The sequence below is a fragment of the Carcharhinus amblyrhynchos genome, chromosome 22 (assembly GCF_965287045.1).
Source record: "Carcharhinus amblyrhynchos chromosome 22, sCarAmb.v2.hapA, whole genome shotgun sequence".
NCBI lineage: Eukaryota > Metazoa > Chordata > Chondrichthyes > Carcharhiniformes > Carcharhinidae > Carcharhinus > Carcharhinus amblyrhynchos.
The window spans coordinates 36,455,806-36,475,421 of NC_137345.1; the positions used below are offsets into that span (position 1 = coordinate 36,455,806).

The 19,616-nt window shown below is 45.3% G+C and overlaps 1 protein-coding gene across 1 annotated transcript in view; it reads right to left on the bottom strand.

The window, feature by feature from the left end:
• LOC145357057 (cryptochrome-1-like) overlaps positions 1 to 19,616 on the bottom strand; it is an 83,759-nt gene that overhangs the window by 24,165 nt on the left and 39,978 nt on the right. Inside the window, exon 7 of the mRNA XM_080210129.1 lies at positions 18,181 to 18,492. Coding sequence (XP_080066255.1) covers positions 18,181 to 18,492 — 312 coding nt within the window. The remainder of the gene's footprint in view (positions 1 to 18,180; positions 18,493 to 19,616) is intronic.

Genomic DNA, 19,616 nt, shown 5'->3' on the forward strand with positions numbered 1-19,616 from the left:
GGTGAGTGGTTGATTTTCTTTGAAACTTCTTCTCTGTATTTCCGGTTCACGGGGTTTTTGTTTGTTTTTTCTTACCGTAGCGGAAGTTAGGTGCGGGGGTAGTTGGGAAGGGAGAGCGTGAATATTAAAAGAAGGCAATAGTAGACAGCAGGCAGCGGAGTGAGGTGGGAGCAGAGTGAGAGCTATAAGGGCTTTGGCTCACTGGGCTTAGGCGAGAGCAGGCTTAGGTAAGGTGAGTTACTGGTTCCATCTTTCCTATTTTCCATTCTGTATTCATAATTCCAAGGGTGGTTAGGTAAATGGCAGAGTTTATGGGGAGACGCTTCAGCTGTGTTAGGTGCTATATGTGGGAGTTCCTGGAGACAATGTGTCTCCCGAAGGTCCACATCTGCATCAAGTGTTTAGAGCTGCAGCGTCTGAAGGCCCAGGTCAGGCAATTAGAGCTGCGTCTAGAGGATATATTTCTGGTCAGGGAGAACGAGGTAATAATGGATATGAACCACGGTCAAGTGGAGATCCCAGGGCCTGGGGGTGGAGGGAATGGGTGGGTAACCGTTAGGAAGGGGAAAAAGAGCCCTGGTCCAAAGACTCCCCCAGTGGTCCCCCAAAAGGCATCAACAGGGGTACAAAAGGTAAGACAGGAGGACCAGAATGCCTCAGAGGGAAGGAAGGGGGCTGGCAACTGGGGGCTGTCCAGATTGAAGAACCATGGAAATTGTGAGCAGGATGTTTGCTCAGTGTTCACATTAATGCACCTTCCTTAAACAAACAAATTATTCACCTCACTGTAGTGGTGGGTGATGGGAGGGTTAAAGGAATAGATGGGCGGTTCTGTGGACAAAAGCGAGACTCCAGGATGGTAGTCTGCCTCCCTGGATCAGGGGTACAGGACGTATCAGAGAGGATAGAGGGAATTTTGAAGGGTGAAGGGACCCAGGCTGACGTAATTGTACACGTAGGAGAGAAGGACGTAGGAAGGAAGAGCAGGGGCGATGTATGTAGGCAATTCAGGGAGTTGGGGGCCAAGCTGAAGAGCAGGGCCTCCAGGGTGGCATTCTCTGGGCTGCTGCCTAGTCATGATGTGGGTATGCTGGCGTTGGACTGGCGTAAACTGCCTAGTAACAGCAGGGCTAGGAATAATGAGATCCTACAGCTGAATGCGTGGCTGAGGGATTGGTGTAAGGCAGAGGGATTTACTTTATGTCGATCATTGAGAAGTATTTGTGAGAGAAGGTCACCTGTACAGGAGGGATGGGGAACATTTGAATGGGAAGGGGACAAATATCTTAGCTGGGAAGTTAGCTGGAGTGTTTCGGCAGGGTTTAAACTAATATGGAGGGGAGGAGGGGATGAGACCGATAGCTCAGTAGGCACTGGGATTGGGAGCCAGTTGGGTAACAGGGTAGGTCTGGTTGAGAGGAAAATCATCCAGGGGAAGGAGGATCCGAGTGGGCCTGGAGGTTTGGATTGCGTCTGTTTTAATGCAAGGACTGTAATGGGTAAAACGGATGAGCTTAAGGCCTTAATGTTCGTGAGGAATTTAGATGTGGTGGCAGTGACGGAGATGTGGTTAAAGGAAGGGCAGGACTGGCAGCTAAATATTCCTGGGTGTAGATGTTTTAGGCGTGATAGAGGAGGGTTGAAGAGAAGTGGTGGGGTGGCGTTGTTAGTTAAGGAGCACATCACAGCAGTGCAGAGGGAGGATAATATAGAGGAGTTAGGGATTGAGTCGCTGTGGGTGGAGTTGAGGAATAGGAAGGGAGCGATTACTATGCTAGGGTTGTACTATAGGCCACTCAACAGCCCACGGGCAGTGGAAGAAGGCATACGTAAAGACATTTTGGATAGATGCAGAAAGAATAGGGTTGTTGTAGTGGGAGATGTTAATCTTCCTGGAGTGGATTGGAAGGTGCTTAGAGCTGGGGGTTCGGACGGGGAGGAATTTGTAAAATGTGTGCTGGAAGGGTCCTTGGAGCAGTATGTAACTAGCCCAACTAGGGAGGGGGCTATACTGGATTTAGTTCTGAGTAATGAGCCAGGTCAGGTGGTTGAGGTTGCAGCGGGTGAACATGTGGCTAACAGTGACCACAATTCTGTCTACTTTAGGATAATAATGGAAAAAGATGAGTGCTGTCCGAGGGGGAGGGTGCTAAACAGGGGGAAAGCAAGTTACAGCCGGATTAAGCATGACCTCATGGATACTGATTGGGAGAGGATGTTTGTGGGTAAGTCCACGTTCGGCAAGTGGGAAGCTTTCAAGGGAAAACTGAAAAGGTTGCAGGAAAGATATGTGCCGGTTAAGAATAAAGATGGGAAAGGTAGGATTAGAGAGCCGTGGATTACACGGTATATTGAGGACTTGGTCAGGAAGAAGAGAGAGGCGTATGTTAGGTCTAAGCAACTGGGAACGGAGAGAGCACTGGAGGAATATAGAGAGAACATAAGAACATAAGAAATAGGAGCAGGAGTAGGCCATCTAGCCCTTCGAGCCTGCCCCGCCATTCAATAAGATCATGGCTGATCTGTCGTGGCTCAGTTCCACTTTCCCGCCCTCTCCCCATAACCCTTAATCCCCTCTCTTATCAAAAACCCATCAACCCGCGTCTTAAAAATATTTAGCGATGCAGCCTCCACCACTTCAACGGGCAGAGAATTCCAGAGATTCACCACCCTTTGAGTGAAGAAGTTCCTCCTCAACTCCGTTCTAAACCATGCCCCCTCCTTTATCTTGAGGCTGTGCCCCCTAGTCCTACTGTCTTTTTTGAGCGGGAAGAGTCTCTCCACCTCTATTCTATCCATCTTATACGTCTCAATGAGATCTCCCCTCATTCTTCTAAACTCTAACGAGTACAAGCCTAGTTTATTCAGCCTCTCCTCATAGCTCAACCCCCTCAACTCCAGTATCAGCCTAGTAAACCTCCTCTGCACTCCCTCCAAGGCCAAAATATCTTTGCGCAGGTGCGGCACCCAAAACTGCACACAGTACTCCAGCTGCGGCCTCACCAATGCCCTATACAGCTGCAGCAAGACCGCCCTACTTTTATATTCAATCCCCCTCGCTATGAAAGTAGGGAAGAGAGTAGGAGGGAGCTCAAAAGGGGAGTTAAAAGGGCAAAAAGGGGGCATGAAATGGCTTTGGCGGATAGGATTAAGGAAAATCCAAAGGCATTTTACTCTTACATTAGGAACAAAAGGGTGGTTAGAAGGAAAATCGGTCCTCTTAGGGACGGAGGAGGGGAACTGTGCTTCGAGTCTGAGGGAATTGGGGAGATCCTGAATGATTACTTTGCGTCAGTATTCACAAAGGAGAGGGGCTTGGTGTCTTGTACTGTCTTGGAGGGAGCTGTAGACCAGTTGAAAGAAATATCCATTACGATGGAGGAAGTGTTAGGGTTTTTTAGGTAGCATAAAAACTGATAAATCTCCGGGGCCTGATGGCATTTATCCCAGGCTGCTTAGGGAGGTGAGAGATGAAATTGCTGGGCCTCTGACGCAAATCTTTGTCTCTTCTTTGGACACAGGTGAGGTCCAAGAGGGCTGGAGGATAGTGAATGTGGTACCGCTGATTAAAAAGGGTAGTAGGGATAACCCTGGTAATTATAGACTGGTGAGTTTGACGTCAGTGGTAGGAAAGTTGTTGGAAAAAATTCTCAGGGATAGGATGTGTACGCATTTGGAGCGTTGTGATCCGATTAGGGATACGCAGCATGGCTTTGTTAAGGGGAGATCTTGCCTTACGAATCTGGTAGAATTTTTTGAGGAGGTGACAAAAACGGTCAATGAAGGACTAGCCATTGATGTTGGCTATATGGATTTCAGTAAGGCGTTTGACAAAGTCCTTCATGGTAGGTTGGTTGAAAAGGTTAAGGCTCATGGGATACAGGGACAGGTATCTAGATGGATTGAAAACTGGCTAGGTAACAGGAGACAGAGAGTAGTAGTGGAAGGGTCCTTTTCTAGCTGGAGGTCTGTCACCACTATCTGTAACCCCCGTGACTTGCCTGGGTTTGCAAAACCTCACTTACTGTACTGTCTGGAGACAATACACATCTCTTTAAACTGTGATCAGTGCTCCTTCCACTCACATTATCAGCCACTTCAGGTCTTGAACAGCAGGTTAGGTGTAAGGATTCGCATTCTAATCAGTAATCTCTAAACTGTCTGTGCTTTATATGCTCTGTCTGAGGCCAGAACTCTCCATTCACCTGACGAAGGGGCTAACCCGAAAGCTTGCGAGCATATTATCAAATAAATAGGTTGGACTAAAACCTGGTGTTGTCAGACTTTTTACTGTGTTTACGCCAGTCCAACGCCGGCATACCCACATCATGACCAGTGGTGTGCCGCAGGGCTCAGTACTGGGACCTCTTCTATTCGTAATATATATAAATGACTTGGAAGAGGGCGTACATGGTGTGATCAGCGATGGCAGGATTGGCAGACAGTGAGGAGGAGTGTCAGGCAACACAGCAGGATACTGATAGGCTGGTTTATTGGGCAGATAAATGGCAGATGAAATTTAATCCTGATAAATGTGAGGTGATGCATTTTGGAAGGAATAATGTAGAGGGGAGTTACATGATAAAGGGTAGACCTATTAAAAGTATAGAAATGCAGAGGGACCTGGGAGTGCACAAGTCTTTGAAGGTGGCAACACAGGTGGAGAGGTTGTGAAGAAAGCTTACGGTATGCTAGCCTTTATAGGAAGGGGTATAGAGTACAAGAGCTGGCATCTCATGCTGCAGTTGTATAGAACGTTGGTTAGACCGCATTTGGAGTACCGCGTCCAGTTCTGGTCACCTTACTACCGGAAGGACGTGGAGGCCCTGGAGAGGGTGCACAGGAGGTTTACCAGGATGCTGCCTGGTATGGAAGGACAGGGTTATGAGGAAACATTGGGTAAATTGGGGCTGAGATAGAGGGGGGATCTAATAGAGGTGTATAAGATAATGAAGGGTATAGATAGAGTAAACAGTGGCAGGCTTTTTCCTAGATTGGAGACAAACATCACAAGGGGCCACGGGCTTAAGGTGAGGGGGAAGAGGTATAATTTGAATGCTAGAGGGAGGTTTTTCACACATTTGGATGCTAGAGGGAGGTCTTGGGGGTATGGAATGCACTGCCAAGTAAGGTGGTGGAGGCAGGCATGCTGGACTTGTTTAAGGTGTACTTAGATAGACACATGAGCGAAATAGGGATGGAGGGTTATAGGAGACTGTTTTAAATAAGGATCAGAGCCTCGGGACGTTCCTGGAAATCAACTGTTACATGTGTTGATGTTTTTCTCTTTTACTCCACAGGTGCTTTGGTCCACCTTGTTGTCTAACGAGGGGCACACACGCGGTGGGTCGTGCGTGGGCTGCTCTTCGATGTTTCGAGAGTAGCCTAGTACTTCGCGTCGTTTGTGTACGCTTAAATTGGACCAGCAGGTGGGCACCATGACAGCTCAGTGACTATTACTGTATGCTGTGCAGATACATGGATTTGGGCCAGTATCTGTGGGAGTTTGCGCATTCTCCCTGTGGTGGCGTGGGTTTCTTCCGGGTGCTCCGGTTTCCTCCCACACCCGAAAGATGTGCTCTTAGGCTGATTGGTGTAACAAATTGTCCCTAAATTATTCTCCCCTTAATCTGATTTCCAATGGGGTACCATAAGCATAGACACGGGTCAAGGGTGGAGGAGGAAAAGCACATTGTTAAAATGGTGGTGCCGGCTCATTGGGCCGAAGGGCCTGTTTCCCATGCTGTATTGTTCTTTGTTCTTTATGTAGGGCAAACTTGCCAACAAAACACTGAGATCCCAGACTGGAGGAGAAATGGCTGACATTCAGGAACTCTTCAAATTCAGGGAGAATGCTGTCAAGTTGGCAGGGGAGGACACTCCTGTGGGGAAGATGAGAAAGGCCTCTCCCTGTAGCCAGTACAAATGTGCCTCCATGAGTGGGTCACATCCTGATATTCTCAGTGAGTGACATGTAATGTCGTATTGAGCGTGTTCATGAACTAATTTTATCTTCTTGCTGTTACAGGTAGCAGGTCCAGACAGATCAGCACAGCCACTGTAAGCCCTATTCCACCTCAAAAAGGATGATGAGGATTAATTTGAAGAATACCTATCACCACATTCACCTGCAGGCTCCACCAGCACAAGGACACATGCCCCAGCAGGTGCTGGTTTTAGTTTAAGGTCAGGGTCACATTTTTAGGGCAACACCTCGCTAACACATACACATAGCAACTGAAGGCAGTGACAGCCCAGATATCTGACACTCGGAGGACTGCTGGAGATCAGGCACCCTCTGAGTCAGATGATGACCTCTGGAAACGGCCATCTCATGTGCTAGAGATGCAATGACAGTTGGAATATTGCATCTACATTCAGTCCATCTACATTTTGTCTGATGTGTGGCTCCAACTTGCGAGCATCTCAGAGTTTCCAAGGGAGGTCGGTGACCACCTTAGAGACCTTTGTCTAGCAGATCCTGCTGTATTTGTGCTTGGACCTATATGCCGTCATTATAGGCAGTGGCGAGATCAATTAGTGGCTGGACAAAGAGGTGGTGTGGCACCTTGACCTTGCTTCAAGGTTTCAGGTGGGGCTCCTTGAGCACCCACAGGAAAGAGGGCCAACAACTGGAGACCCCGGGGCCATCCATCTAGGTGACTCAGTGTCCAGCCGATCTCAATCCCCTCTGCCAGTGATCCCATCACCTCAAGCTGTACAGACAAGAAGGATGCACCTGCCCACAGCAGAACATTCAAGCAGGGCAGGAACCAAGAACACCCACCAAAATCAAAGATGTAGCAGTCAGCAGCTGCTTCAACCTCTGTTGTGGGTATCAAGGTTGCACTAAGATGTAGTGGGAGGGTTAGAAAACTTAAGAAACATTAACATAATTTCTGGATCACAGGTATTCAATCATGTATCTTTCTAAATACATTTCCTGTTTATGAGAAAGCTGCAGTTATTGAAAGTATCGTGTATATGCATCTACATGCCCTCTTATTGTGAGAGTGAGTTATGCTCCCACTCAGTGATTGACTCCCTTTGTCAGCCTCACATTCATGTGATGTGTTGCTAAGTCAAGTTAGTTACTGGACCCTTGTATTATTTCAGGGAGATGTGTCAAATTCTTTATTGGAAGCATGTGCAAAATGCACTAGCAACTATACTCCTCACAAGGCAACATGGAGTTCGGCATGTTCAATCACCTTGAAGGATTGGCTGTAATGGTTTCTCAAAATGAGAAGTCTGTCTTCACTGGAAATACAGTAAGAAGTCTCACAACACCAGGTTTAAGTCCAACAGGTTTATTTGGTAGCACAAGCTTTCGCAGTGTCGCTCCTTCTTCAGGCAAGTGAAGAGTTGTGTTCAGAAACAGGGCATGTATAGACACAAACTCAATTTACAAGACAATGGTTGGATTGCGAGTCTTTGCAGGTAATCAAGTCTTAAAGGTGCAGACAATATGAGCGGAGAGAGAGTTAAACACAGGTTAAAGAGGTGTGTATTGTCTCCAGCCAGGATAGTTAGTGAGATTTTGCAAGTCCAGGCAAGTCGTGGGGGTTACAGGTAATATGACATGAACCCAAGATCCTGGCTGAGGCCTTCCTCATGTGTGCAAAATTAGGCTATCAGTTTCTGCTCAGTGATTCTGCATTGTCGTGAAGGCTGCCTTGAGAACGCTTAACCGAAGATCAGAGGCTGAATGCCCATGATTGCTGAAGTGTTCCCTGACAGGAAGAGAACACTCCTGCCTGGTAATTGTCGAGTAGTGATCATTCATCAATTATCGTAGCGTCTGCATGGTCTCCCCAATGTATCAAGCCTCGGGATGTCATTTTCTGCAACGTATCAGGTAGACAACGTTGGCTAAGTCGCAAGATTACGTACCATGTACCTGGTGGATGGTCTTCTTACATGAGATGATGGCATCTGTGTCAATGATCCGGCAAGTCTTGCAGAGAATGCTGTGGCAGGATTCTGTGGAGTCATGGTCACTATTCTCCTTAAGGCTGGGTAGTTTGCTGAGGACAATGGTCTGTTTGAGGTTTGCAATTGTTTGAAGGTAAGAAATTGAGGTGTGGGGATGGCCTTAGTGAGATGTTCATCTTCATTGACAACATGTTGAAGGCTCCTGAGAAGATGTCATAGTTTCTCCACTTCAGGGAAGTACTGGATGACCAAGGGTATTCTGTCTGCTGTATACCCTGTTTATCTTCTGAGGAGGTTGGTGTGGTTTTCATGCGGCATGTCGGAACTGTCGATCAATGAGTTGAGTGCCATATTCAGGTCTTACGAGGGTGTCTTTCAGCATCTGGAGGTGTCTGTTACAATCCTCTTCATCTGAGCAAATCCTGTGTATATGGAGGGATTGGCCATAGGAGATGGCTTCTTTAACATATTTAGGGTGGAAGCTAGAGAAGTGGAGCATCGTGAGGTTATCCATGGGCCTGTGGTACAGTGAAGTGCTGAGGTGACTGCTCTTGATGGAGATGTGCATGTCCAAGAATGCAACCGATTCCAGAGAGTGGTCCATGGTGAGTGTGATGGTGGGATGGAACTTGTCGATATCATCATGTAGCTGTTTCAGTGAATGTTCGCCATGAGTCCAAAGTCCCATGATGAAAGCACTGCTGCAGCTCCCTCACCACTCAACGCTGTTGTAGGTAAAATAATACCTCTGAGACTGTTAGTGAGTCAAAATACAGTGGTTTTTATTTCAAAGCTCTGGTGTTTATTCCAGAGCTTTGGGAGAACTGATTCCTCACAACGGACTACCAGACCTCTCATAGAACACAAACACAAGTGGGCATTTATACATTATGAGCTCCAGTAGTAATCATGATTCAAAGTCCCAATTCCAGCCAGAACTCTGGTTCTTCCTTCCTTGGTCGTGATTCAGACCCAGATTTAATCAGGAATTACAGTCCTGCAGTCACAACACAGTCTTCAATCCGGTCATGATTCAAAACCCTTCTGCAGCAGTACTGGCTTCCCTGTCTTTGAAGTTACTTGTGCAATTGTGGCTGCCCCAACAGGACTCTTCCTGTTAAAAGCTGGAATTGAGATCTGCCATCAGCAGCTGTCAAAAGCCGGTATCATAATATACCATTTGTGTAACAATGTCCAACTAACACAAATAGGAAAGATTTGCAAAGTCTGCAAAATAACAGCCACATTAAACTATCTGTCTTTATAAAAATGAGAGTTCAAGCATGTAACACATGAACAAATAACTTGTATTAATGACAGGAGCAGTATAAGCATGAGAAAATCAATCATTATGAAAGGTTATGTTTGTGGCATATTCTAGGTATAAAATCCATTAACCCTTTCCCTTCTTCAGGTACAAAATGCCTACTTCAACCTACCCTTCTTTCTACCCTACTCCACCCTACCCTACTTCGATGCCGACAACTGCCAATGTCCAGATGCAATTCTACAATTCATCCACTTCATCCTGGATCACAACATCTTCATCTTCAACAACTAGTTCTTCATCCGGGCACACACAACAGTCATGGGGACCAAATTTGCACCTCAATATGCCAACATCTTCATGCACAGATTCAAACAAGACCTCTTCACTGCACAGGACCTACAACCGACCCTACACACTGGATGCATCAATGACATTTTCTTCCTTTGGACTCATGGCGAACATTCACTGAAACAACTACATGATGACATCAACAAGTTCCAGACTCACCATGGACTACTCTCTGGAATCGGCTGCATTCTTGGGCACACACATCTCATCAAGGATGGTCACCCCAGCACTTCACTGTACTGCAAGCCCATAGATAACCTCACATTGCTCCACTTCTCCAGCTTCCACCCTAAACACGTTAAAGAAGCCATGTCCTATGGATAAGCCCTCCGTATACACAGGATCTGCTCAGATGCAGAGGATCACAACAGATGCCTACAGATGCTGAAAGATACCCTCATAAGAACAGAATATGGCGCTCAACTCATCGATCGACAGTTCCAATGTGCCCCAGTGAAAAACCGCACTGACCTTCTCAGAAGACTAACACAGGGCATGGCAGACAGAGTACCCTTCTTCATCCAATACTCCCCAGAGCAGAGGAGCTACGACATGTTCTCCGGAGCCTTCAACATGTCATCACTGAAGATGAAAATCTCGCCAAAGCCATTCCCACATCCCCATTTCTTGCCTTCAAGCAACCGCACAATCTCAAACAGATCACTGTCCACAACAAACCACCCAGCCTTCAGGAGAACAGTGACCACAACACCACACAACCCTGCCACAGCAACCTCTGCAAGATGTGCCGGATCATCGACATGGATGCCACCATCTCACATGAGATCACCATCCACCAGGTACACGGTATATACTCTTCGACTCGACCAATGTTATCTACCTGGTATGCTGCAGGAAAGGATATCCCGAGGCATGGTACATTGGGGAGACTATGCAGGCACTACGACAACTGATGAATGAAGACCGCTCGACAATCACCAGGCAGGAGTGTTCTCTTCCTGTTGGAAGGACACTTCAGCAGTCACGGGCATTTGGCCTCTGATCTTCGGGTAAGCGTTCTCCAAGGCGGCCTTCACAATACATGACAATGCAGAATCGCTGAGCAGAAACTGATGGCCAAATTCTGCACACATGAGGATGGCTTCAACCCGGATTTTGGATTCATGTTACACTATCTGTAATCCCCACGACTTGCCTGGGCTTGCAAAACCTCACTAACTGTCCTGGCTGGAAACAATACACATCTCTTTAACCTGTGCTTAATCCTCTCTCCACTCACATTGTCTGCACCTTTAAGGCTTGGTCACCTGTAAAGACTCGCAATACAACCATTATCTTGTAAATTGAGTTTGTGTCTATATATGCCCTGTTTCTGAACACAACTCTTCACTCACCTGAAGAAGGAGCAACACTGCGAAAGCTTGTGTTACCAAATAAGCCTGTTGAACTTTAACCTGGTGTTGTGAGACTTCTTACTGTGCTCACCCCAGTCCAACGCTGGCATCTCCACATCATTCACTGGAACTGTCAAAGCACAGGACCTGCAGCCATGATGGTCTCTCCAACTATGCACATCTTCAGTATTTGCTTAAAGATTCTCATTAGGTTATGTTGTTGTCCATAATTTTACTTCCCAGAGCACAAGGATGCAGGGCTTACTGCACCCCTTTCCAAAGATTAGGTGTTGCATGTCCAAATGCTGAACTTGCTCTTGATGTAGCTGGTTGTAAAGACCTTTCAGTATACTGGCAGGGCAGTAAGGGACAGAAAAAATGTGGCTTTGCCTGCTCACCTGCACCTTGCTCCTCCTGGAATCTTATTATCAGTGTGGCATGGGCACATTTTCCACATCATGCTTCTTCAATGGCATCCTCATGTGGATGCTAACCCTCACCTTCCCTCTCAGATTCCTGCCCTTCCTCATCCAAGGAACTCACACCCTCCTCCATGCCTTTGAGACACCAGGTTGTGAAGGGCATCACAATTTTGTGGGACACCATCTACGAAAAATACCACAGAGCCCAACCTGAGCAGTCAGAATTTTCAAGATGCATATGGCTGCTTGATGATGGCTCATGTTAACCTATGCATGATCTTATTTTGTGCCTCTTATTTCTAATGATGGTACATGAATGTTATGAGCCATTATCTGAATGGGTACCCCTCATCCCCAGTCATCCCTGTAATCCCTGGGTTCATTTCAATAAATGAGGCATCTATGTGTGGCTCAGGATGTGCAAATCATGAAAACTCCAAGGGTACCTGGCACAAACGTGCATAATGTGCTTCTGAAGATCACACACCAGTTGAGCATTTAGGGAATGGAATCATTTCCATCAGTGGCTGCAGCTATGGAGAAGTCCATGTGATCCAGTGCATCCATTACTTTAGGTAATGCTAAAATAGCTGCAAATCCAGAAATGTAGTAGCCTGGCTAGCTCCGCTGAAAGTGAATTTCACATAATGATGAGCCTTACTGTAGACAGGATCAGTTACCTCCATGATACATTATGTGCTGATGTCTGAGAGATACCACATAGGTCCCCTTTGTATCCCTGGAATGATCCATAGGCAAAAAAATTAAGCTTGATGGTGACCATCAGGCATGGGGTGTCCTCCCTGTCCATGGAATATAAATTCTCCCACAGAATGCGGTAGATATGATCCACCACATCTCTTGATAAGCGCAGATGGGCATGGTGTTATTTTTCACATCCCAAGGTAGCAAAGTCTTCTTTGGTAGACCCCTGGTTTGTGCGAGTTGCCTCCACGACGTCCTCGTCCGAGGGTGTTGCTTGGGCTTCCCTGAACAATGGACCTCAAGCTGAGCCTCATCCAGAAGCTGTGCTATGCGGTACTGGGCCCTTCTCCTGAATCAGAGCACTGCCATCAATGAGGCAGCACTAAGCGCAAGCTCCATTACTTACTCCTTCTCTGTAAGGATTCACGGATGCAACAAATTAATGAATACTGGGTTAATATAGTAGACCTCTTGTTCGCAAACAGAGGATGCCATCTGTGCTACTAGCTTTTCACTGATACAGCCTTGACGCTGAGGTGCACTTTTGTAGACCTAGGTGACCTAGGTACCAAACCTGATTCTTGATATCTCAATTCCAATCCCACAAAGATTGGAAGAGGTTTGGTAACATTCATGAAATGCAGCACCTTACCAAAGGCACTCCCACAGTCTCCGATCTGGTATGCTGATTTTTCATTATCACTTACCTCTGTTAAAGCTCAGGGCCAATTTTACTGTCTCTTGTTTAATTATATCAAAAGGCAATGAGTAAAATTGCTTCGAGAAAGTCTTCCTCCTTTCTCAGAGGAAAAGAGGAAAGTCTTCCTCTTTTCTCTCAGATCTGACTCTATTCCAATGTTGGGACCCTGAGAGTATCCCTGAAAGGACTCCTGAGTCCAGCTGTGCACTCCATCTACACTGTTTCATACCCCTCCCATTCAGATTTTTTCCAAGTTTTCTAACTGCACAACATGGGGTTTCAGGATGGTGCTGCAGCACTTTTATTGAGACTAGCTTTGACCCTCCCAGAATCCCCTACTTCTGCTCCTGCTCCTTGTTCTTATGTTCCATCTGACAGTGTTTGGGTCCCTCTAATCTTCCTGGAGCCTCCAGTTATTCTCAAGCCTCCCCAGTAACCCTGGATCCCATTGTAGCCATGGTGGACATGCCAGCCCTCCCCACTGAACCAATCACTGTTGATGTCCCCATGCCCTATGTGGATATCACCCCTTCCCCATCTTGAGGCTGAGTGCAATCAGAGAGGAACACCCCCCAACCCAAACTATCCCCCCCCACCTCCCACCCCATCAGAAGACCTCAGAATTCCCCATGCTTTAGTACATTTTCCCCAGTCACATGCTGCAAATGCTATCTCATCTGCAGTCTAGTACCATGCCTGACAACCCGATGTCCAATGAGCATAAGACCACAATGATGCCTAGCACACCAAGCTATGCCTTCTCCAAATTAAGTATGTAGTTTCTGCCCTCCTTGGAGCGCGACAACAATGTATGTGTCATGCATAGCCGCAGGACTGCCTTTGATGTTTCACCCTGATTTTTTGTCCCTAGCCTAGAGACTATAACAGACATTCAACATATGCTCCCATTTCCTTGTTTACTGATGACAACATAGTTTCCTTCCTTATCCCCCTCCTTCCTCCATGAGTCTCTGTGCAACCCATCCCTCATGTGCATGCTTCTCCCTCTCCTGTCTTAAATGAATCTCTGTGCAACCAAGCCTTCTTGTTCTACAATAATAGAACACCTTGTATTTCAGATTCTGCATGCATTCCCTCCCATTCACACAGGTCGATTCCACCCATCCACTTTTCTTTGTGCTAGTCTTCCATGTTGGGTTACATCTTCCCTACCCTCAATCTCCCCTCCGTCTGCCATCGTCCCCTCACTCTCTAAACCCATAGCCCAATGCCCCAGTTGTCCTCCCCCCTCCCAAACCTCAGTCCACCATAGCCCAGTGTCCCACATGTTTCTATTCTCCATTCCCCCATTCACCTCCTGGTCAGAGTGCAGCCCTGCTGAACACATACTTCTAGAGCATGGAGGAAGCCAGTGTGGCATCGCACTGGCACTAGTGAGAACCTGGAGCAGCATGTCGCAAGTAAGCAATGAGTGTTGTGCTCACCACAAAGTCATCAATGAAGTGAGGCAGACAGCTGTATGCCACTCACTTATAAACGTGATTTTGAATAGTGTTTTTAATGTGCATTCACTACATGGTAATGCCTGCGAATTGTATTCCTCCTAAGCATCAGTAGGAAATCCAACCTTTCATCAGCCCACCATGAAAACAACGAGAGGAAAATTCTGAACCGATTTCCCACCGGCAGAAATCTGATTTTTGACCTACTTGAATATTCCACTCTTGCCTGCCAAAAAAATTGCTGCTACCAGGGCTGGAAAATTCCACCCAACATTTTTATCTTAAATTTACCATAAAACCCAGTATCCAGTTAGTGATTATGCAGGTATGAAAAAAAGCTACGTTTTCCCCCAGCAAAGACCACCACATGCTACTTCACATATACTGTCATTCAGTTCCACTGTCTGATTAACATCCCATTGCAGTTCCCTTTGGTCCTCAATTATTTAGTATGCCCCACCTTTTTGTAAGTTACAGTGGAAAGTCACCCCATGTAGTTCTTAAAAGGATACCATCTGAAGATATATTTTCCTGGCGATATGACAGAAGTTCCTATCAAGAATATTTGATTAAAGGATTTTGAAAATCTTTGCCTAGTGTTTGAACCTTCAAATTATATTAATAACTTGTAAGTGTGGATAGTGTGTGCTGAATCAGTCCGATCCTGGAAATCACATTTACATTTCTATAAGCCAACACAAATCCAAAATAAATGTAGTCTTTGGGAAGAAGTGGGTTTAGAGGGTAGGGAGTAATTGGACCAGGATTGGACAACAACAATCCACTCCAGCTATTCATTCTGACCTTACTTTCATCTAATCTGGAAGAGTAGTTTTGGAAGCAAACTAAGTATAGCTTGCTAGAGACAGAAATTTCTCTGCACTTCAGGTGGAGGAGCTAGGAGACATCAAACCACAGTGTCACAGCACCACCAACAGGAAGGTGTAATAACACTGAAACTTTATATGGACAGTTTCTCTAATAAATGTAGAGACAGGAAAGTTGTAAGATATGGTTATCAATTAACATTCCTAAAATGCAATATAGATAGTACCTTCTTTTGTTGACAGACCTTTGTTATATGAATTTGAAGAGGGCCAATTAGTCCATCATACCTGTGCTGGCTCTTTTGCGAGAGCTATCCAATTACGTCAATATCCAGCTTTCTATAAAATATATTCACTTCAGGTATACGTCCATTTTTCTTTGGAGGTTCCCATGGAATCTGGTTCCATCATCGTCTCAGGTAGTGTGATTAAGATCACAACAGCCTCTGGTGAAATAATTTCCCATTTCCTGTCTAGTTTTTTTTCCATGATAATTTTAAAATTTTGGCCTCTGGTTATTGACTCACTTGCCAGAGGAAACAGTTTATTAAATTTTACTCAAAAGACAGACAAATATTTTTGCTTTGCAGGACAAGCACCAAGAATGATAATTTCAAGCAATCACAACAATTTAGATTATCGGAGAAAAGGTTGGTTGAGTGGCTGAGGTATTACCATGGAGAAAGCTATGCAGAACTGTAGGCTCCTGGGTAATTAAAAAAAAGGCTTGAACATATTACTTTTGTTTGCAGAGAATGGGTGCCTGTGTATGAATGCATCTTGCTTCTGGCAAATGTAAATTTGCCACATTATAAGTTTGACTGATCATCTTAAGTTGGTTGTTAGGGTAGTTATTGCCACATTCAGCATAGAACAGCAAGTGCTCTCCAATCTCCATTGCCAATCTCAGAATCGTATCCAAAAATAGGTTGTTTAGTTTTGGGTCTTGCAAGTGCAGTCTGACAGAGTATCATGTGCATTCTGTCCATCACGAACAAGCGGAGGAACACATTTGATTCAATTGGCCAGTCACTGGGATGTATGATGCATGTACCTGGTTTTGCACTGGCACCAAAATTCATACATGATGTTGTCCATGTGGTGTGGTGATTGTGTGGTAGGTGGAATGTCTTTTTGGACTGTTAGTGGAAAGAACCATGTGTGTAGTCATTATATAGCAGCAGTGGGAAATGGCTTCCTTTACCTATTGTTGAAATTTTTGAGACATTTTGCCTTACCATGATAATTTTAGTTGATCAAGCACTTTTCAGGTTCAAAAATTGCATCCTATGGACCATTTGAGAGTTTTCACAATATTCAATTGGCAAGATCTGATTAAGATTACCATTGTTTTGCAATCCATTTCTCTGCTGAGCTTTAAAGGTGAGCAAATGGCTAGGGCCCTATTTATAAGATTGCTGAAATGACCAATCTTATAGTGTGTGAGTCTGCACAAATCCTAACTGTATGTATTGATAGGTAAAGGAAGGCTTGCAATATACAACAGTGGAATATCCCTTTGAAGATTTCTCATCTAACACATCATGGAAAGTGAGTGCAAAAGACTGCTCCATCTCAAAAGTGAATTGAGGATATGGAGCATGTTACAATAGATAAAACAATCTTTACATTTGGCTATAGATTCAAATATTGCAAATGCATCATCTATGTATCAATTTCTGAACAAAACGCCTCAATTTTGAGTACCTCTATTAAGTGCCCCTTAACATTCACTACAGCCCAAGATCTCCACTGAAGTCCCTCATATTTGGTATCATTCTGGCTAATAACCTCTGTACTCTTCGAATCCTCAATATCCTTCCTAAAGAGTGGTTCTCAGATTTTGTCCACAATAATCCAGAGGTATAACCAGTAAAGATTTAGCAGACTTCCTTGTATTCAGTTCCCTGGTTACAAAACCAGAATGCCCTACAACTCCTTAATTGTTAAATCTCTTAGTACTGAGGCTTCGCCTCAAGAACTACCTCACAGTCAGGTGTCAGGGACACGGACTTTATTCAGCCTACTTTTCCACACCAAAGCGTTGACTGCCCATTCAGGGCAGTTACCACCCAGCTCACCCCACATCCCAGGTCGTGGATGCACAGGCTAGAGGGATTAGCAGATAAATATGTGGGGATGGTGGGCGGGGGGGTGGGGGGGGGGGGGGGGGGCGGTGGGGGGGGGGGGTGCGGGCGGTAGGGCCTGGGTGGGATTTGTGGTCGGTTCTGACTCGATGGGCCAGGTGGCCTCTTTCTGCACTGTAGGGTTTCTATGATTCTATGACATGGCTCATTCCCTTAAAGGGGGTATGCCCCAACATACATAACACAACCACCTCAAGTTGGCCTGTCAAATTTAGGCAAAAGCAGAAAATGCTAGAAAATCTCAGCAGGTCTGACATCATCTGTGGTGAGAAAATAGAGCCAATGCTGAGTCTGGATGACCCTTCATCAGAGCAGCTTTTATCTGTCAAATTCAAGGATTTGTGAATACACAGCACCAGATTTCTCTGCTCTTGCATCTCCCTCTTAAAATAGCATAGATTAGACTATACTGTCTCTCTTGTGCTCCTTCTCCCAGTGTTCATTACTTCACACTTAACTGCATTAAAATTGCATCTACCATGTGGCTACCTATTTCATCAGTCTGTCCATGTTCTACTGAAGTCTGCTATCATGTGCACTTGGATGCCAAGTTTTGCAACATCTGCAAATTTCAAAACTTGCAGTTCCTATATCCAAAGTTCAGTTCATTTATGTAATGAAGTATGAAAAACAATGATTCCAATAAAGGTAAAGTCACCATTGTCCCAGTCAACCATAGGCTACTTTCTCCTTTGAGAGGAAGAGATGAATGGTGGTGATTTAACCTGAGGATCACCACACTTCAGGCAAGGAGCAAGATTGGCAAGGCGGGGCCTTCATGAATAACCTTGCACTGTTGGCGCCACTCTGCATCATGAACCAGCTGCCTAGCCAACTGAGCTAACTGACTCTCAATGATCCTAATGGGCAATAAATACTGGCCAGTCAGCGCTGCCCAAGTTCCTCGAATGAATAAAAAACCGCTGAGGCACCCTATTGCATACTTCCCCACCCATCCCTAACTCACTCCATCAGAAATCATACATTCACCATTATCTGCTCCTATACCTTCATTCCTTCCTCCCAGCTGATCCAGAGGTCTCCTCGTGTTAGGAAGCATGCCACAGCATGTCGGGCGAGGTGATGGATCCAACCTTCCTGACGCAGCTGGGTCATAATAGCATCAATCCATGGATAGCCAGTTTTCCCCTCTGCCCATTTAGCTAGCGAGACAGGATTCTTGTCCCAAGGTATACGCACACAGATTGGATTTCCCTCCATTTTGTCAAAGCATGGATTATTTGTTGCTGCTGTATAGAAAAACTCACGCCACAGAAGCTGGCCATAGAGAGAAAGTGGTGGCGAATCGGTCTTCTTTATCTAAAAAGAGAAAAATCCAAAACAAATAACTTAATTTATCTGACAACAGTGTAATATAGGAAGAAGTCTCACAACACTAGGTTAAACTACAACAGGTTAATTTGGGATTATGAGTTTTCGGAGTGCTGCTCCTTCATCAGGTGAGTGGAGAGTTGAGATGAAGGAGCAGCGCTCCAAAAGCTTTTGATACCAAATAAACCTGCTGGACTCTAACCTGGTGTTAAGAGACTTCTTACTGTGTCCGCCCCAGTCCAATGTCAACATCTCTATATCACAACATAATATAGGCCAGAGGCAAATTACTAAAAGATGTAAAAGCTACAGCCTAGCTGTAGAGACTTCTACTAACCTAAATTGAGCAATAACAGTTTGAAATATAAAAAGGGTGAATACTTCCTGAAATTATGAAGTGAACTAATTTGTTTGTTCCCAGCCCAACTAGGGGGGCAGCAATATTGGATTATCATCTGGAGAATGAAGTGGTAATTACTTGAACAACAATAATCACAATATCATTCAGCTTAGAATAAAACAGAAATGGAAAAGGACAAAGACGTTTCAAGTGTGAAAATACTCAAACTGGAAGAGAACTAATCTCAGCAAACTAAAAACAGATCTGATGATTTGGATTACTGAGAGGTAAAACAGTAAATAGCCTTCAAAGAACAGATAGTTCAGGTACAAATGTTGACACTTACCCGAGGGGAGAAAAGAAAGGGTATTTAAAGCTACAGTGCCCTGAATAACTAAAGATAGAGGGCAGAATTTTGCAAGAATTTTTCTCAGTGTTGAGCTAGCATGAAAACGGAAGAGTTACTGATCCATTTTTTGGGTAAGTTTTCACTCCCAATTTTATGCACTTAGTCTTTGGAAATATGGACTAGACCATTTTTAGCTGCTAGAGGCAGTGGGCAGGCTTAATTCGCCAGGCAGCCAACATCTCACATCAGAGCCACAAACTGCGCATGTGCAGGAAAACTGAAAAAAAACTCTGCTGACAAAACTCCCACAGGCTAGATGCAACCTCCCCCTCCCCCCCTCAATATTACCAACCCCCTTACCCCAAATTGCCAGCAGCTGATCATCCCTAACAAGGGAGAGCTCCAAAAAACCCCCAAGGATGA